Genomic DNA, 16,749 nt, shown 5'->3' on the forward strand with positions numbered 1-16,749 from the left:
GGTGCTACTGAAAGACAAATAAGTTTGCTTTGGGCAGTCCATAGGCCTTGGGCTGGCCCTCTCCAAAGAGGTGAACTTTAGCCATAGTGGTGAATGATGCTAGCACCACTTTTCACGCTAGGCTGGTCCATTGCCTGGTGGAAGGGGCTTAATTGCAGGGAATGCACAAATCTCTGAATTCGGATCCTGCCTCTGGAGGAAACAAGGGACTCACTTAGAGCCAGGGCCAGAGAAGCGAAAGTCTGACTGTAATTTGAACTTGCCTCCCATTTACACCCTTATGGATTTTAGTGGAACTTTCCTACCCCCAGATTGTTGGTTTTTAAAGCCCCCGGTGAAAAGCTTTTCAGTTTAAAGATTTTGCCCAATTAAAGAGCAAGAGTAGGAATTCAGAAGCCAAACTCCCAGCAAACAATAGCTGGCTCGACCCTCCCATGGAGTTATTTCCCAGCAGTTCCCGAGTCGCTCTTGGCAGCTTTCAGGAAACGTGAGTCGTGTGATGTTTCCCGCAGTTGCGCGGCTAGCTCTCTGCACTCTATGCTTTCTTACAATTCAGCTCAGCGGCCTGCTGACCAGGGCGACGGGCCTGCTCAGGGTTTGGTTGTGAACCATGGAAGGGAAAGACTCCTTGGGGGAGGGGAAGAAGTGGGGCAGCACTAGCCACAAATCACCCCTCTTCCCATATCCCCCCTCTTCTGAAGGGCATATGGTGGTCTTCCTTTCTAACCCCATGGAGCAGCTGTGTGGAAAAATCTGTCTGTGGCCCAGATTACCCACCCTTTCCAGGGAGCTGACAGAGGGCCCCAAACCGGCCCCTCCAACTCAGTTGACTCCCCACTAGGAAAAAACAGGAAGGCTTCTATGTTATCAACCTTCATCCTCCTCCTCCGCGTGCACATATGCAGCATCTCATTGAAACAGACTGGGGCTTGAGGCCCATCTTACAGACTGGCCTGCCATAGGTTTCAGATGGGGATGCTGGACCCAGGAGTCCCTCCCACCAGGCCAGGGCTCAAGCATGGTGTCTCTGGCAGGGGTGGGGAGAAGCTCCCCCAGCATATGAGCCAATGATGCCCAATTCTAACGTGTTTACTCTGCTAAGACTCGTTCCTAGAGACACTGAGCACGTGCTGCTCCTCATTGTCATGGAGCACCTCTGAGCCATCTCTGCAGTAGCACCTCGCTTAGTCTTTTGCTTTAGTGACCAGCCCCCCATCTCCTCCCTTCACCATTGGATCAGCTAGGCTCCGGGACAGGGTGTGAGCACTTCTGCAGAATTTAAGGTTCCTATTTGCTAAGAACTTCCCCCCGGTAAAACTGACACGAGGCCGGCTTCCTGAGGCTGCAGGCAGCTTGGGTGCTGCTGTTCTAGCTAGTGGGGCTAAGCCTCACTGCTGCTGTGGCTAGCAAAGGGACAAGAATCTGAGCCAGTGGTGGGGAAAGCTGAGTGCGGTGGCAGGGGAGGCCAGTGCCGGGGGATACTGAGGGAGCGGCAGAGTGGACAAGGAGCCCTCCCCTTCCCAGCAGCCAGGGTTTGGGGGGCAAAGGGAGAAGAGGGGTGGGAAAGAGCTGCTTTTCCACTTCTATCAGTCCAAGAGGCGTAGACTTAGCCTGTCTCCATACTCCCACTTGCCAGAGACGAACACAAAGGAGGGATCCTCTGTAGGGTTGAGACGGGCCCCTGGCAAGAAGCCCAGCCCCATCCCTTTTCCCGGCCGTCTGTTTCACCAGGGCGTTGCCTTTCATACCTGCCTCTGGCTCGCAGGCAGCTGGCAAACTTTTCAAGCCCTGCCTTGAAGAGGCTCAGGAAAATCCTTAGTCACCGCTGGCTGCTACAAACAGAATAGCGGCTTTGGAGTTCAAGTGAGATCAAGAGGATGACGGGGGTGTGGGTGGGGGTGTGTGGGAGGGCAGAATTCTCAGCCAGGCAAAGGCTGCATCTGCACCTGGTTGATACAGCACTTTAGCCACGTGTTTGAAACCAGTGTCGGGGAACAGCACAATGCTGCTATACTGGCATGAGGCACCATTATGCTGGTACAGCGTATGCCAGTATGTTAGGAGAATGGTACTAGGCACCTTTATAACTGTGTCCACACTAGGCGTTGCACCCATTCAGTAGACAATGCAAAACCATGCTCTGAAGTGTCCCTAGCCTCTGTTTGCCAGACGCTGGGAATGGGCAACAGGGGATGGATCACTCGCTGATTGCCTGTTCTGTTCATTCCCTCTGGGGCACCTGACATTGGCCACCATCAGAAGACAGGATACTGGGCTAGAGGGACCACTGGTCTGACCCAGTATGGCTGTTCCTACGTTCTTAAATCAGACGGTTAGTCAGTACAAAAATCTGGGCCTAGACCCAGCCTAACACCCCTTGGCCAGAGGGATGCAGTGCAAGGAGGCAGTAGTACGCTTTCAGCCACCCCAAGGCCCCTTTACACTGCCAGACTGGTGTTAGTGAGAATCCAGACCAGAATGCACAGGAAAAGGGGAATGTGGGGGGGAAAGCACCCCTTGGCCTCCTTCATTGGCCCCCGCGTGGAGCTCACCATTATTGGGGCACTGGTTGGTTTTAGCTACCCAGCAGCAGCGCAGAGAAAAGGCCGGGAGCCGTTAGGTTAAAAAAGTGATTTTTTTTTTTTAATTTTTAAATTAATAAAAAACCTTCAACCTGTTTAAGCAAGATTCTGATTTGGAAACTAAAGCCCAAAAGCCGCAGCCCCTCCCTGTTGCCCCGGCTGAAAGGAGCCCTTGGCCCCTGCTGCCAAGCCGAGCGGGGGAGGATGGTCCTTTATAGTTTGCACAACTGCCCTTCCAGCTCAGCTTCCCCATGCTGAGCATTGTCTGGTGTAGGAACAGGGCCAGTGCAGGAGGGAGGAGGAGACCAACTGTTCCTCAGGGCGAGGGGGGCAAAAAGGTGCATCCCAGGGCCTGGGCATGGTGAGATTTAATTGGCACGAATCCCAGGCTGGCTTGTTTTCGGGGCACATGCCGCAGACTTGGATGATTTTCAACAGAGGCCAAAGGAGGAGGGCTTTACCATGCCCAGCAAGGATGTCCAGGAAATCCAGACCCCCAGCTCCATCCCCCAATCCTCTCGCTGACCTACAGTGGACTGGTCTACCTAGGATCTCAGAGTCACACTGTCCTTTGGGAGCTTCCGACGCCCATTCCCCGAGCCTGCCAAAACGCAGCCTGGTGTTACCGAGAGGGGAGAGGTGTCAGCAACGTGCCATGCTCCTCCTGGTCCAAGTTGTTCCGGCAGGGAAGCTGAATGTGCAGCCATGCACCTCCTTCCCCAGTCACGTTCCTGCAGCACGGGAGTTCCGGGTTCAAGTGGCATGTTCCATCCCCGCGCAGGACGCTTTCCAACAGCGGCCACGTTTCAGTGGGTGCGTCTCCCCCTCCACCCTCACTTTGTAAGAGCAGATTTCAGGCAAGCCATGGGTCCGAGTCATACAGCCTTCTGACGGCCAATCCTGTCTCATCTAGCGGCACCCCAGCAGCAGCCAAAAAATGGGGAGGGGGGAAGTGAAGCCAATGGCAACAGCTTCTGAGCCAGCCCACCCTCTGCCCAAGGGAAGCTCTGTGTCCAGCAACATCCTCTTCACCCAAGCAGTGTCGTGACCATCCTGCGATTGCCCACCGGGCTGCCAGTCTCTTTCCACTGCCCAGTCTCTTTCCATTGCTCTCATTCTCTCTGGATTTATATACATTAGATATTTATATATTATATAGTTATATATTAAAAAAGAGAAGACCAGTTATTGACTCTCTGGAAGGGAAAAAAATCACATGGGCTGACAACCATCCCAGCAGAGTTACAAAAAGAATTATAAAATATTCCAGTGCCATCTTCGGGAACCCCCTCCCCCACCGCCCTGATCTCCTGCACCTCTTCTCTGTTCTCCCCCCCTCCCCCCGGCCTCCCCCCCCCTTCAATGTTAACCAGTCTTATCTCTGCCCATCCATTGCAGCCATAGCTTTTTGCTGGGAGCCTCCTTGCTGAGACCCGGGTGGCCACATGGGCTGCTGATGGTGGAGATGATGGTGGAGGTTGTGGCTGGTTGGAGAGGAGGGTGGCATCCAGGCGGGTTGGTGGTTGGGAGGTGAGGAGGCCCAAAAGGGGCTGAAGTTACCCGGTGGAGAGCAGGCCATAGATGTGATGGGGCTGTTGCTGCTCTGTAGGTTCTCTGAGGTCCGCAGCTTAGAAAACATAGCTAGTGCGTCCGGGAAGTTGGGAGGTGTGGCTGGAGTATTGCTAGGTGTGCACATCTGCAGGGAGAGAAAGGATAGAGCATCAGACAGACTGTACCTCAGCGACCACCACAACACTGCGCACCATCTGCTGAAGCTAGAAAGGCAGAACCAGTCATTGTCAGCTGGGAACTACCTGGATTAAGCCATTTCAGTCTCAAGGAAGGATGACACCAGCCCTCTCTCAGCGTCAGCTGAGACTTTTCTCCTGCCATGAAGTTTGGAAGGCCACCTGCGACAGCCACCGGAGCAGCCCTACTGTAAAACTGGCGCTGCGATAGCCGCCGCAACGTCTAGCCCTGATCAGAGCAGGTCTAATTGATGCGGTGGCCACAACTGTGGCTGGCATACACTAGGCTCCCAATGATGGTGGAGCTGAACTGATGTTAGCAATTGACAGAGACAGGGCAACAGAGACTGGTTCCTTGCCCAAGATCACAACCAATGCCTCAAGCATGACTCCCGTTCTATTTCCCTGTCCACTGGGCTAGAGTGGTCTGATTGTAAGCCTGGGACCCAGGATATCCTGGGCTCTAATTCCACTGGTGACACCAACTTGGCTTGGCCTTTAAAAAGTTACTTTGCCCCTCGGCACCTCTCCTGAGGGGGTGTAAAGCCGCTGACATCAGAGATGGAGGAGAGCCCTTGGGGTAATGGCGTCCAGATCATCCCACCGGGGCCTATTCAGGATTGTGGCCTTTGTCCTATTCCAGTATCAAAGGAACCCAGCCCTTAGATTCCTCTCCCACATCTCGCCCTGCTGCTTGTCCCCATTCCCTGCTGACCTGATGAACCTGACACTAGACGTTTGCTAGTCTGCCAGACGCCAGCCCCCTACGATACCACTTTCTAACCTCCGCAAAGCACACCCATGAAACAGCAGAACGTTCCCACCGCTCCGCGTCAGAAGGAGGGTGCCGTCTTCGGACGAATGCTACCAGTAAAGCCCAACTTTTCTGCGACTGCACGGCCTCCCTCAGGGAGCACCGGGGAGGGGGACCCGTGTCCGCGCCACAGAGATTTAAGGCATCTCAATTTGGACATCCAACGTGATCAGCGACTTTGGGAAGATCTTGGCATTTACCCGCCCTCCCGCCTCAGAACAGGTTGAAACCTATCAACCCCTCCGCCACCCGCCTCCCAAAGGCGCATCGGAATCGCTGCAGTCAGCTCCTCCCCTCGTGCGGCTTTTCTGAAATGCAGCCCCCAGCAAGCTGCAGCCCCTCCTGGCCCGGGGAGGAGGCACAACCTCGTCTCAGCATTGGCCTAAAAAAGCTCCAGGGCTTAAGGTGTGTCGGTGCAAGACTCTTCCCCCTTCACCAGCCTTCAGGTGAAATTCACCGAGGCTCTGCCCCGGACTCAGCCTGTTCTGCTTGTGCTTTGCCTGGCTTTGTTTTGAGGATGGTGCTGGCTCTGTACTCAGAACTTCATTGTCTGATTCTGTTGCTGCTATGCAGCAAGATCTTAAAGGGGCGCTAACAGGTTAAAAAATGTAAAGCTATTTTAAAGGGATGCAACTGCAATGAAATCTAGTCAGTTCTGAAGGAGATTACTTAGTAGCAATATGGTAGTACCTAGGAACCCCACGGTCCGGTCCCTACTGCGCTTGGTACTCTGAGTTAGGAGTAGTTTTGGGTGCTCCAACTGTCCCTGAACAACTCTTCCGCCAGCCAGTCTCTGTGGGCACAGTCACATTTTCCTATTTAAAACCTCTCACACAACAGCAAAGGACAGAGACACCCAGGCAAAGAGGGGAAACTGACTAACTGATTTCACAGGGGAAAGGATGAAACTGGCTATATGCAAAGTGCTGCCAAATGAACAAACCAGCCAAAAAAGGAATGTTTCAAATAACTGGTCAGTTCCAGTATCCTAGGGGTTACCGTAACAGCTCTTATGGGAATAAAGGGTCTTGCAAACCACAGCCTCCTCCACCCATCTCTCCAAACAGTTTCCATGGATCTAGTGCAAGGGATCTGATCTCCCTTCTAACCCGCGGCTGGACGAGAGTTCAGCTTTTCCCATTCACTACGAGTTAGAGGCTCCAATGGAGAAAAAAAAAAAGTGATTCAGAGGCTAGAAAGCAGCCCCTGAACACATGGCAGTGACTGTCTGCCTGATCAGCGGTCTCGTGTGGCCGGGGGGGAGGAGAGAAGACGTGTGTACATGCAGTGCTACTTCTGCTGCTAAACAAGTGTCCAGATCGTGGGTCCCCTCTCCGGAATCACCAGGGCCTCATGTTAACAATATCCCAGTGACCCAGGGTAGCAACCGAGACAGGAGCGTTACCACAACAAACAGAACTTGCAGGATGAGCAGCTACCTCTGCCGTCTCACTAAGGACTTTGCTCTGATTGGGTTACTGCAACTCTGCTCTTCAATCCCCAGGCTCTAACCCCCGACCCTCAGCACCGAGGACAGGCAAATGCCCTCAGATGTGCCCACAGCACAATCTGATTGGTTCTGCTTGTCCCACCTACATAAATCTTTCAAAGGCACATTTAAGAGTTGGAACAGAGGGGTTTGTTCTCGATTTTTAAAGGCAACATCAGAGAGGCCCCCCGAACCCGCACCTGACATTTCCACCCCCTATAAATAGACCAGGAGAAACAATGTGTACAAAAGGTCAGAATATGCCATAGGTTTGGGAGGGCGAAGGGGAGGAACCTGGCTACTTCAAGACTGGGGAGAAGGGAAGTGCATCAGAGGCTGCAGAAACACCCTCTAGGACTGGCAAGCCCCATGCACAACTCAGATACAGTGAAGAGGAAGGAGAAGAAGTCAGATCATTACAGTCATCTCAGGGGACAAAGCCGGGGAGGGGACACACTGATTGGCTGTGCAACCATTTGCAGAAGTGAAGCAATCTTTGTACACCCAGGTCACTGGTGTGGTTGACGCCAGAGAGAGGTCTTTGCACCAAAGAGTTTACACGATCTAGCTTCTTTCAGGTCATCCTTGCAGAATTCTACCAGCCCTCAACAAGCAATGTTGGCCAGATGAGGAAGTTCTCCCTTGAGGCCCCTAGCTGCTATTGTAATGCAAATAAGCTTCCTCCCTTTATAATCCAGGTGAAGGGCGGATGAGTAAATTTTGTGCTGGGGCGAGCGGCCCTTTGCAAGACTGTTCTTGGCTATTTTAGATGATCTCACCTTCTAACTATCACAATTTACCCAGCTCTAAGGGAGAGAGAAAGAAGTGGATTTACACACACACACACACACACACACTTCAGAGAGGACAAACACAACAGCCACTGTTAAAAGCAACGTATCAGCTTTTTTTCGTTTCCTGGTAAACCATGATAGTTCTGTGCATTCATTCTAATTTTAGTCTCAAGTGCCCTCCCCCTCCTCCTGTCTAGGCCCTCCCCGGGGCTCCAGCTTTGTCTTGTGATAGGTCTTTATATTTTTGTAATCAGTGTCACACCCTCTCTGTGCAACAGCGGTGAGAGAGAAAAATCCAATTCTGAGACCAGCCCACGAGAGACGGAGCAAGCTAGCTAAAGCTAGTGCACAGACAGCGCGCAGCGCACCGTCTACGGAGCTGCAGAATGGAAGGGAAAAAAGCATAACTAGCAGAGGCAGAAAAATGGATAGCCTGGGATGTTATAGGGAGCAGGCAGCAGCCTGTATCATCAGGCTCTGAAGTCTGTGGGGGTCAATCAACTTCGATGCACTTGACTGGAGGCAAAAAAGCTGATAAGATGCAGTCCCCTGCTCCAGACGGTTTAGGTAGTAACCAGGCCCTGATTCAGCAAAGACTTAGGCACGTGCTTAACTTTAAGCACATGGGTTAGTGCTTTGCTGAAACAGGGCCTAGATCAGCACATTAACGAGAGGTGGGTGCCTCCTGGTGAGCAGCCCGGGATCCTTAGAGAATCGCACGCTTGCACCTAGAGAAAGAAGTTAGGAACGCAGCCCACAGAGGTCACACCCTTGTGATTCAAAGGAAAGGTTCAGGAAGTCACTAGTGGAGTCCGTCCCTCCTGCTACAAGAGCAACACACCCAGCGGGGGAGACTGTCCCAGCTGCTCCCCTCTAGCGGCCCAGGGCAGAATGGCAAGCCCAGAACTTAAGAAATACCAGCACTGGCCAAAATAATGAATGGGGGAGGGTGCAGGCAGAAGGGAAGGGATTGCAACACATACACACACACACAGTGACTCACCCTTCCTAACCGCCCCCTTCAACAACAACAAACAAAAGCTGCAGAATTAATACTGTAGCTCAGCAACCGGAAGCAAAGTTGCTAGTTTTAGTCTTGGGCATAATCTCCAAAATCGCTACCCGGCGTGAGAATCCATTATCGACCTCCCAGAAAAATCCCTCTTTATAAACAGCCTTGTAAGAACAATTCCTAGCGTCTGCCTCCAAGCGGTTTGGAAAGCAGGTTTTCAAAAGGACAGGGGGTTTGCTGGGTTTTTAGAAAGGATGGGATCTGTAGGTGTCTTCCTCTTTAAGAGAAGCACTGCACCAAAACCTTGTCCACACACAAGAGTTGCACCAATTTAAAAATGGATTCAGTTGCTCTAGTACAAACCTGCGTGTGGGGACCCTCTTAACTCGTTTTATACTTGTTTTATTGCAGCTTGAAGCTCCACTGGTAAAAGCTAGGTTTAAACTGAACTAAGAGTGTCCACAAAGGGATCCGCATTGGTTTAAGGAAATCAGATCAAACATTCGTGTTCAACTTTGTGAGTAGATCAGGCCTAAGTTAACATCTAAACATTGTACTTGTTCTTCATGTATGTTCTACTCATCCAGAAAGGCAGAGTCCTCCTGCAGGTCATTGAGGCTTGGGTATAGCCAAGTCCTTTAAAACCTATCCTAATCAAACCCATCTTATATGAAATATTATATGTCAAGTTTCAAAGGAGCCTCTTTCTTTGTACCTTCAAAATTTGTGCCTGCAAACAGGCTCTTTCATACGACTGCCTTGTGTGTTGGGAGGGAATGGAGAAGCAGAATTTTGTAACTGGTACCAGTTCTATGGAAGTGTGGTTGCATTAAACCTGATTCACACCTCCACCATACACAGTTGCCCAAATCAGTTTGGGAAGGAGACAGGTGAGGGTGTTCAAGATCTTAAAAAAAAAAACAAAACCTTAGACATGTCTTAAGTGTTTGCCACACAACCTAACAGGGAATATAACTGATTTTCCCAGCCTAGTGATTTCTTATCTAATTAGACTGTGGAACTCATTGCCACCGGATGTCAGTAGTGCTAAAAACTTATTCATATAAGTGCCCAATCTTTTACTCTTGATGATAATATCCAGAGTTGTTAGAGGTAACGCTAATTAATTTTAGAAGAGACAAAACCTCATGCTTCAAGGCTTAAGACAATCTCTAATTATTAGGTACTAGACAGAAATCTTTGGTGGGAGGAGTAGGGAGCATCTAATTCTTACACCGGCCTCTGTCACAGCTGGAATACTGAACTAGATGGATCTTAGGTCTGATCCAGTCTGCCTATTCCTATGTAGTGAACACACTAACAGAGAGAGTTTCAGGATTTACCTTCTTTTTCCCCACATAACTTTCGTATCTTCTCTTGGTAATTCTTGGTGAGAGCTGGGATTATGCAAAGTGCTCCAATAGTGTAGTTTGAAAGTATCCCTAAATGCTGCAGCCAAAAGGAATCCAGGTGGGTTTGTCCTCATCTCACCTTAGTTTAAAGACAGCAGGCCCAATTCTGCCACGTTACCCACAGGGAGTAGTCCCCAGGAAATGAATAGGGCTATTAGTGGAGAACGGCACCATTCGATACAAGGTGGCAGAAGGAGACCCTCGTTTAGGGCGGTACAAATTACTGAACGCAAATCAGATCATGTGCAAAGTGGCCCGAGTGCCTAAATCTTCCGTCAAAGAGCAAGGCAGAAGAAACTATCCTAGTTTCAGGAGAAGTGACAGCCATCAGAAAGTGATCTGCAATACATAACTACAGGTCAGTAGCCGCTCTGATGGTTGCGGGGAGCAACAGGAGAGAATTCACAACTTGCAGGCTCTGGTTACACTAGTCCTACTCCTCTTCCTCTGTTGAACCAGCAGAGCCTGAGTTTGTTTGTGAACTTCAAGAGACTGTGTAAGGGCCATTTATACCCTAAGGGGCTAGATTCTGATCTCAGCTACACTTGGGAGAGCAGAATCAGTTCCACCTGATTTCAGTGGAATTACTCTAAGTGTACACCGGAGTAACAGGATGCCGCCCCTCAGACTTCTGCCTGAAAAACGGAGGAAAAGAGGTGGGTTTGATCCCAAAATTCCCCATGGTCCTTTTCATTCAGACACCGTCGATCACTTGAATTGCCTTTTCTTCTTTGGCACTCAGCTGCCTGCAGGACAAGCCCATTCGATACGTTGAATAAATAAGTTAATCTTTGTGCTCAGAAGACACGATCCCATGTGACAGCATGAAAAAACTGGAGGGAGGGGGCCTCTGAGCTGCTGGACTTTTGGGCACTGGCTGGATATTGCGTGTTTAACAAGAACGCTGGCCAGAGAAACACACACTGTCTGGCGCTGAACCTTCACCCCAGGGGCAGGAGGAAAAAAATGTTTTTGTAAACAAAGTGATTCGAACAAACAAAAAGCAACAAGGACAAATAGGCTCCTCTTTTCTGGCTGGTTTGCTTTACAGAGCCCAAACCTTACAGGATATCGCATTTGCTGCTTTAAGGACTGACTTCTGTACTGCAAAGGGCAAGGAAAGGTGGGTCTCAAACCTGCCTCATTTGGATCTTTACTAGACCAGACCATGCTTGAGAAAACAGCCGGGACAACGTAGCACGGGGGGGGGATAGTTTGCTTACATTGTGTGGGCACCTTTTTGCTCCTACGATTTTTCCCAACGCACCAGCGGGTGGGGAGAGGAACAGAAAACAGACAGCAGCAACAGACAGGAGTCAAAGGGGGGTGATCAGGGTGTCTGTATGTAGGGACAGAGACCCTCCTTGTTGCAGGCGAGGGCCTGCAGTTTTATCGGCGGGGCTGATTAACTTCCCAGCCAGCTTACGTCAATATCAACATCTCCTATATTTTATGGCAACGAATCAGATCCAGCAAAAAGCTAGAGTAGGTTCCACTGTCAGTTTATCCATCCCTGATTTAAAAAAAACAAACCAAACAATTCAACACCTTAGAGCAGAGTTGGGCAAACTACAGCCCGCGGAACCGTCCTGCCCGGCTCCTGAACTCCCCGCTGGGGAGGCTAGCCCCCGGCCCCTCCCTCGCTGTACCCCCTCCCCCGCAGCCTCACCTCGCCACGCCGCCAGCGCTCTGGCCCGCCGCTCCTGCCGGGCAGTGCGGGCGGCGTGGCTGGCTGCAGCAGGGCTGCGAGCTTCTGCTGCTCTGAGCAGCATGGTAAGGGGGCAGGGGGTTGGATAAGGGGCAGGGTGTCCCTGGGGGCAGTCAGGGGACAGGGGGCAGTTGGATGGGGCGCAGGTTCGGGGGGGGCAGTCAGGGGGGTTGAATAGGGGATGGGGTCCTGGGGGATGGTTGGGGCAGGAGTCCTAGGAGGGGGTGGTGAGGGGACAAAGAGCAGGGGGGAGTTCTGAGGGGGGCAGTCAGGGTGTGGGAAGTGGGAGGGGGCGGAGGCTAGGCTGTTTGGGGAGGCACAGCCTTCCCTACCCAGCCCTCCATACAGTTTCGCAAGGTGGATGTGTCCCTCGGGACAAAAAGTTTGCCCACCCCTGCCTTAGAGCCACTTTAGAATCTAGACACTCACACTTTAGAGTTTGCCTCTATCCTTCAACGAGTGAAATTTGGCTATTAGACATTTCTGTTCCGGCAAGGATATGGAACTTTCACTTATCAGGTAAAAGGCCCCAGTCTGGCAATAAATTTCAGGCAGCCACACTCCAGCTGAGCTCCCTTGGGGTGTTGCCCATGCTGAGCCGTCCACAGGACTGGGGACTAAAAAGCACCCCATTTGCTACATGACTTTTCTCCTGTCCACAAAGAATACTTTTTTTTTTTTTTTTTTAAACGGATGAAGTTACCCTTGGGTGTCCCAAGAAATTCTTCACTTAGAAGGTTCACATCCCATTTCAGATGGATGTATTGACAGGATGGAAATAGAGTAATATGAGCGACTTATTTATAAGGTTAATGGCGCGTAAGAATTTGTGATATGGGGAGCATCTCTTATCTAAAGAGAAACAGGTGTATCTGTGAGACGGTGCGTAGCTGCTCACTTTGTGCGATTTTGGTGGGGTTTGCTCATAGCTTTACTTGTACAATTGTTTCAGAACAAATCAAGATACTGTAAAACCTCTCCTCTTAATCGCCATTCTCTCAGTGATCAGAATTGTTCATGGCATTTAAGTTTGAGCAGAAATCTCAAGACGTTAGGGCACAGGGAACAACACACAACAACAAAAATGCAGCACAAAAGTCAGACTAGTATCTGGGAAAGAGAGATGAATAACATTTGGCAAACAGAATGGTCACATTGCGGATCATGACATGTATACCAGTTTCCTGATTAATGTGTAACTGGTTATAAAAAAAGGGAGGGGTGAAGCTAGCCTACCAAGCAGCCAAGATTTCCTTTGCTTGGAAATACTATTAATCTGCTTTCAGGGAATCCAGCATTTGTAAGCTTGTAATGAAGAGGGTGAACGTTGGACAGCACAGAGAGGTTTTAAAGCATTCAGGAAGAGGCTCCTCTGCCTCTTGCTTTTGATGAGAAAACCTCATAACTGAAGATCTGCTTAGATCTGAGTGTCAAATCATTTTATGAGTAATGGGACAAGCATGCCAAGGTCACTGCTCCTGCATCTGACTAAGTATCAGGGTTCAAAGATTTTTAGAACACCAGAAATGACTGTTCAGGGATGAATTTTTTTAAGTGATTCAGGGCTATCGGCTAAAATGTTGGCCTCCCTTATTTAAAATAAGAGCTTGGAGGTAGATTTCACTTCAGTTCCTATTCCAGTTTGGGGGTTTTAATACTCTGGTGTAAACCAGCCTGATTAAAACCCGTTAAGCTTCCTGTAGCACCCAGGCAGTAAACGATTCAGCTTGGCAAGGAATCACTCCTGCTGTGAGTTAAGCATTTCAAACAGCTTGAATCACCTCTGCATCTTCAGAGTTTGATCAGGGTTTGTAAACTAGTAACTGCAACCTCTAACCTTAGTGAAAGCTTGCCCTCAATCAAGCCACCCAAGGACAGTGCCTATGAATTTCCAAGCTAATTTACAAATACAAGATAGGCCTAACACTAGATTTACCCTAGGAGTAAAGAAACAAGATAAATCTAGTTCCTTTCAGAGGCTTTCCTAGCGAGAAAGGCATTGGACCGAGTCTCAGGATATCTGACTTTGATGCCCAGCTCAGCCACTAGCTTGCTGCATGACTTGGGCAAGTAATTTAATCCATGCCTCAGTTTCCCCTCCCACACTCAGTCTTGTCTATTTAAACTGAAAACTCTTCAGGGCAGGGCTGTCTGCACAGCATCTAGCACAACAGGGAACTGTTTCTGCTGGGGCCTCTAGATGTTACCATAATACTCTAATGCTGGCGAGAAATGTTGTGCCAGAAAGGAGAAAAAAAAAAGTATTTAGTGAGGAAATAAGAGCGTTAATACAAAGTTCCCAAGAGCCATTTTTCTGTTTTATTCCAAATCTTTTAGAACTGGCTGCAGGTTTTAACAATGGCAAGTACAGGAAAAGAAAAATCTATGGCTTAGCCTTCATCTACTATTATCCTCACACACAGCACTGGTTTAGTTTCCTAAAAAAACTTCCTCTGTTTCGCTAAAGAGACTTGCCCTCAGCCAAGGTCAAGTAAAGTTTTGCTGAAAGTTCTGAGGAAACATTCAAGGGAAAGGGCCTGCCCCCCTTTCCTATCCCAATTCACTGTGATCTTTTACTTGTTATAACCATCTAGATCGATGTGAAGACAAACTATTTCCTGGCAGACATTTTGGCTCTTGTTTACATTTGCAGTCTGTGTATTTCTCTTGTTACAGACCAATATGGCTGTCACGAGAACTGAGAGTTTTGAATGCACAACCACTTCTGCTTGCAGCCTCCTGTTCCCCTCCCCGGTATCAAAGGTGGCCTCCAAAAATGTGCAAAACAGGGAATCCCTCCCCTTGGTTCCATATTTTTATATGGCTTGTCATAAGAAAACTTTAACAGGTAAGGGGGTGGTTAAGACTGGCATCTGATGAAGCATTTGTAGCTGCTTTTATGAGGCTCTCCCAGATAAGAAATAACCTTTTCAGATTTCATTTATTCAGGAGATTAAGGAGTATTTGGAGCGGGGGGAGGGGGAAGAACACACCACTGTAAATTTCGTTCTAGCCCACAGGAAGTGAAGATAACATAGGGAACAGCACATGTCTGTGAAGTTTGGGTCACTTACCATTTGATGGTGGTGATGATTGTTGGGAATGTTAGTTTCTTGAAAAAATGCACTCAAAGCAGTCTGCAAAACACAACAACAATTAGTTAATTCCAGCAGTCAGACAGAGCAAAGGGGGAAATGCAACCACACGGGATAGAGGCTAGTGCTAGTAAAGACCCTGGAAATGTTTTGTTTTATTAAAAAAAAAATATGACTGGATCTTGTTTTTCCTCCCTTAAGTATGTTTCAACTGTAAACAAATAATTTAAGACAACAAACAAACATGATTGATCTAGCTGTTTGCATTTCACAACACAGGCCTGGGCTGGCTTTGAAATGCTAATTTTCTCCTCTGCAAAAGGAGAAATGAAGCTACAAAGGAATCCAAAACAAGAACACAGCCCGGAGCCCTTCCCCAACTGGACTGATCTCATGCCTACCTAACCCAGAAACAAAACACTGCCAGGCAAGGAAGAATCCGGCTGAAGTACCATCAAAGCACTTCAGTACACTCTGGCCAAGAGACCCCATGTCGGTTTCGGTAACACGAGTGAAATTAAATCAGGGAAGGAAAAGGGGCAGTGTCATGAAGTCTCCCCAGGAATGTACACACACACACACACACACACACAAAAGCCTTCGCCCACGGGACAGCAAGAAATTGACAAAGCCCCACGTGTAATTATTTCCTTTGATGTGAGCCTTTTTTTATATATAAAATACACTTGTCATCCGCCTCCTCCCCCGTCTTTATCCACGTGAAGGGAGTTAAAGCCGTTGTCACCTTACATAACATCCCCCCTTTAAAAAAAAAACCGAAAAACGGCGACACCACATTTTACTACACAGGCTTCCTCCGTATTCCGCATCCCCGTGAGGGGCTGGGAAGCGGTTCAGCCCATACTCAATCCTCTCCCCAGCTCCGGAGCAAGCTTCCCCACCAGAGAAATCGGAGCGAAGAGAGACCAGACCACGTTTCGATGCTTCATTCCAAGGCCCGGGAGAGCCACAGATTTGGTTACAGCGCAATATATAAATAGGCACCAGGAGATCTGCAAGCCGGTTTCTCCCCCTTGGAAATTACATGAATAAAATGTATTCTCCCCTCCTTCCTTCTACCCACATCAGCAGCAACAGACATTACGTGCGAGGCCTCGTGAGTTGCTGGCCCCCGAAGGCACTTGCTGCAATAGGTAATCGTAATGAAGTCCTAGTAAAATGATTGTTTATGTGCAGCTCCCTAGCTTGCCATTCAACGGCGGCGCCAGGGCCCCGTGCGGCACGGCCGGCCGTGTCCCAGCTCTGTTGTTATTTAAAGCCGCGTACACACACATTCCACCCCCACAACTGTTTCCAAGACCAACTGTTTTAGCGAGAAAGGGGGAGCGATTAGGTGGAGGAAAGGGGTGAATCCGAGGGTGAGAGGGGGATGGCAGGAGGAGCAGCACGCAAGGCCCCCACGAACCCCGCTCCCCTGTGGGGTGTCCCCCCCCCCCCCAAGCCACGCACCTCGAACTGCCAGTGAGCTGCCTGCAGCAATTGCTTCGCCTGGTCGGCCGCGCAGCCCGCGGCCAGCACGAACTGGTTGATCATGACCTGGTGCCTCAGCTCCTCCATATTCACCGACATGGCGAGAGAAACGAAACCACAACAACGAGGGAAGCGGGGCAGAACACACACACACGGTGCCGCTGCGGCGTGGGTGGGGGGGGGGGAGAAATCCACAAAGGCTCTTCTCTCCTTCTCCTTCTCCACCCCACACTCGGCTCCCCCTGGCCCCTCGGCTCGGCCAAGCCACCCCTGCTTCCCCCCGCCTGCTTCAGTCGGCACCAAGCCGGTTATGTTGTGCTCCCCCCTGCCCCAGTCCCTCAGCGCCTCGGCTGCTTGAGCACCACAAACAACAGCAGCAGGGGAGGAGCATGTGGGGAAAAGGGGGGGGGAGGCCGGAGGTGTCTCAACGTTCCGTTCCCGGCGTTCCGAGCTCGCTGATTGGCCACCGCCGTGTTCTTCACATGTATGAACGTTCGATTCGAATCTTCCAGCTCCCCAGGCTGTGGCTGTTTCTCTCGCTCCCTTCCCCCCAGCTCATGCTTCATTGGGGGAGAATGAGCCATCGGGCTCTTTCCCCATTGGA

The 16,749-nt window shown here is 50.1% G+C and overlaps 1 protein-coding gene and 1 long non-coding RNA gene across 2 annotated transcripts; one reads left to right on the forward strand and one right to left on the reverse strand.

Moving 5' to 3' along the window:
• Positions 1 to 2,621: 2,621 nt before the first annotated feature.
• UBALD2 (UBA like domain containing 2) lies at positions 2,622 to 16,496 on the reverse strand. Its single transcript, XM_005297529.4, has 3 exons — positions 16,125 to 16,496; positions 14,634 to 14,696; positions 2,622 to 4,278 (listed from the first exon to the last, which is right to left on the reverse strand). Exons 1-3 carry the CDS (start codon positions 16,242 to 16,244, stop codon positions 3,958 to 3,960), a joined length of 504 nt encoding a protein of 167 aa, XP_005297586.1. The 5' UTR covers positions 16,245 to 16,496; the 3' UTR covers positions 2,622 to 3,957.
• On the forward strand, positions 11,555 to 15,411 carry LOC135974790 (uncharacterized). Its single transcript, XR_010591873.1, has 2 exons — positions 11,555 to 11,624; positions 14,236 to 15,411. It is a non-coding gene; the product is annotated as an uncharacterized LOC135974790 (long non-coding RNA).
• Positions 16,497 to 16,749: the final 253 nt, after the last annotated feature.

The sequence above is a fragment of the Chrysemys picta genome, chromosome 12, assembly GCF_011386835.1.
Source record: "Chrysemys picta bellii isolate R12L10 chromosome 12, ASM1138683v2, whole genome shotgun sequence".
Taxonomy (NCBI): Eukaryota; Metazoa; Chordata; order Testudines; family Emydidae; genus Chrysemys; species Chrysemys picta.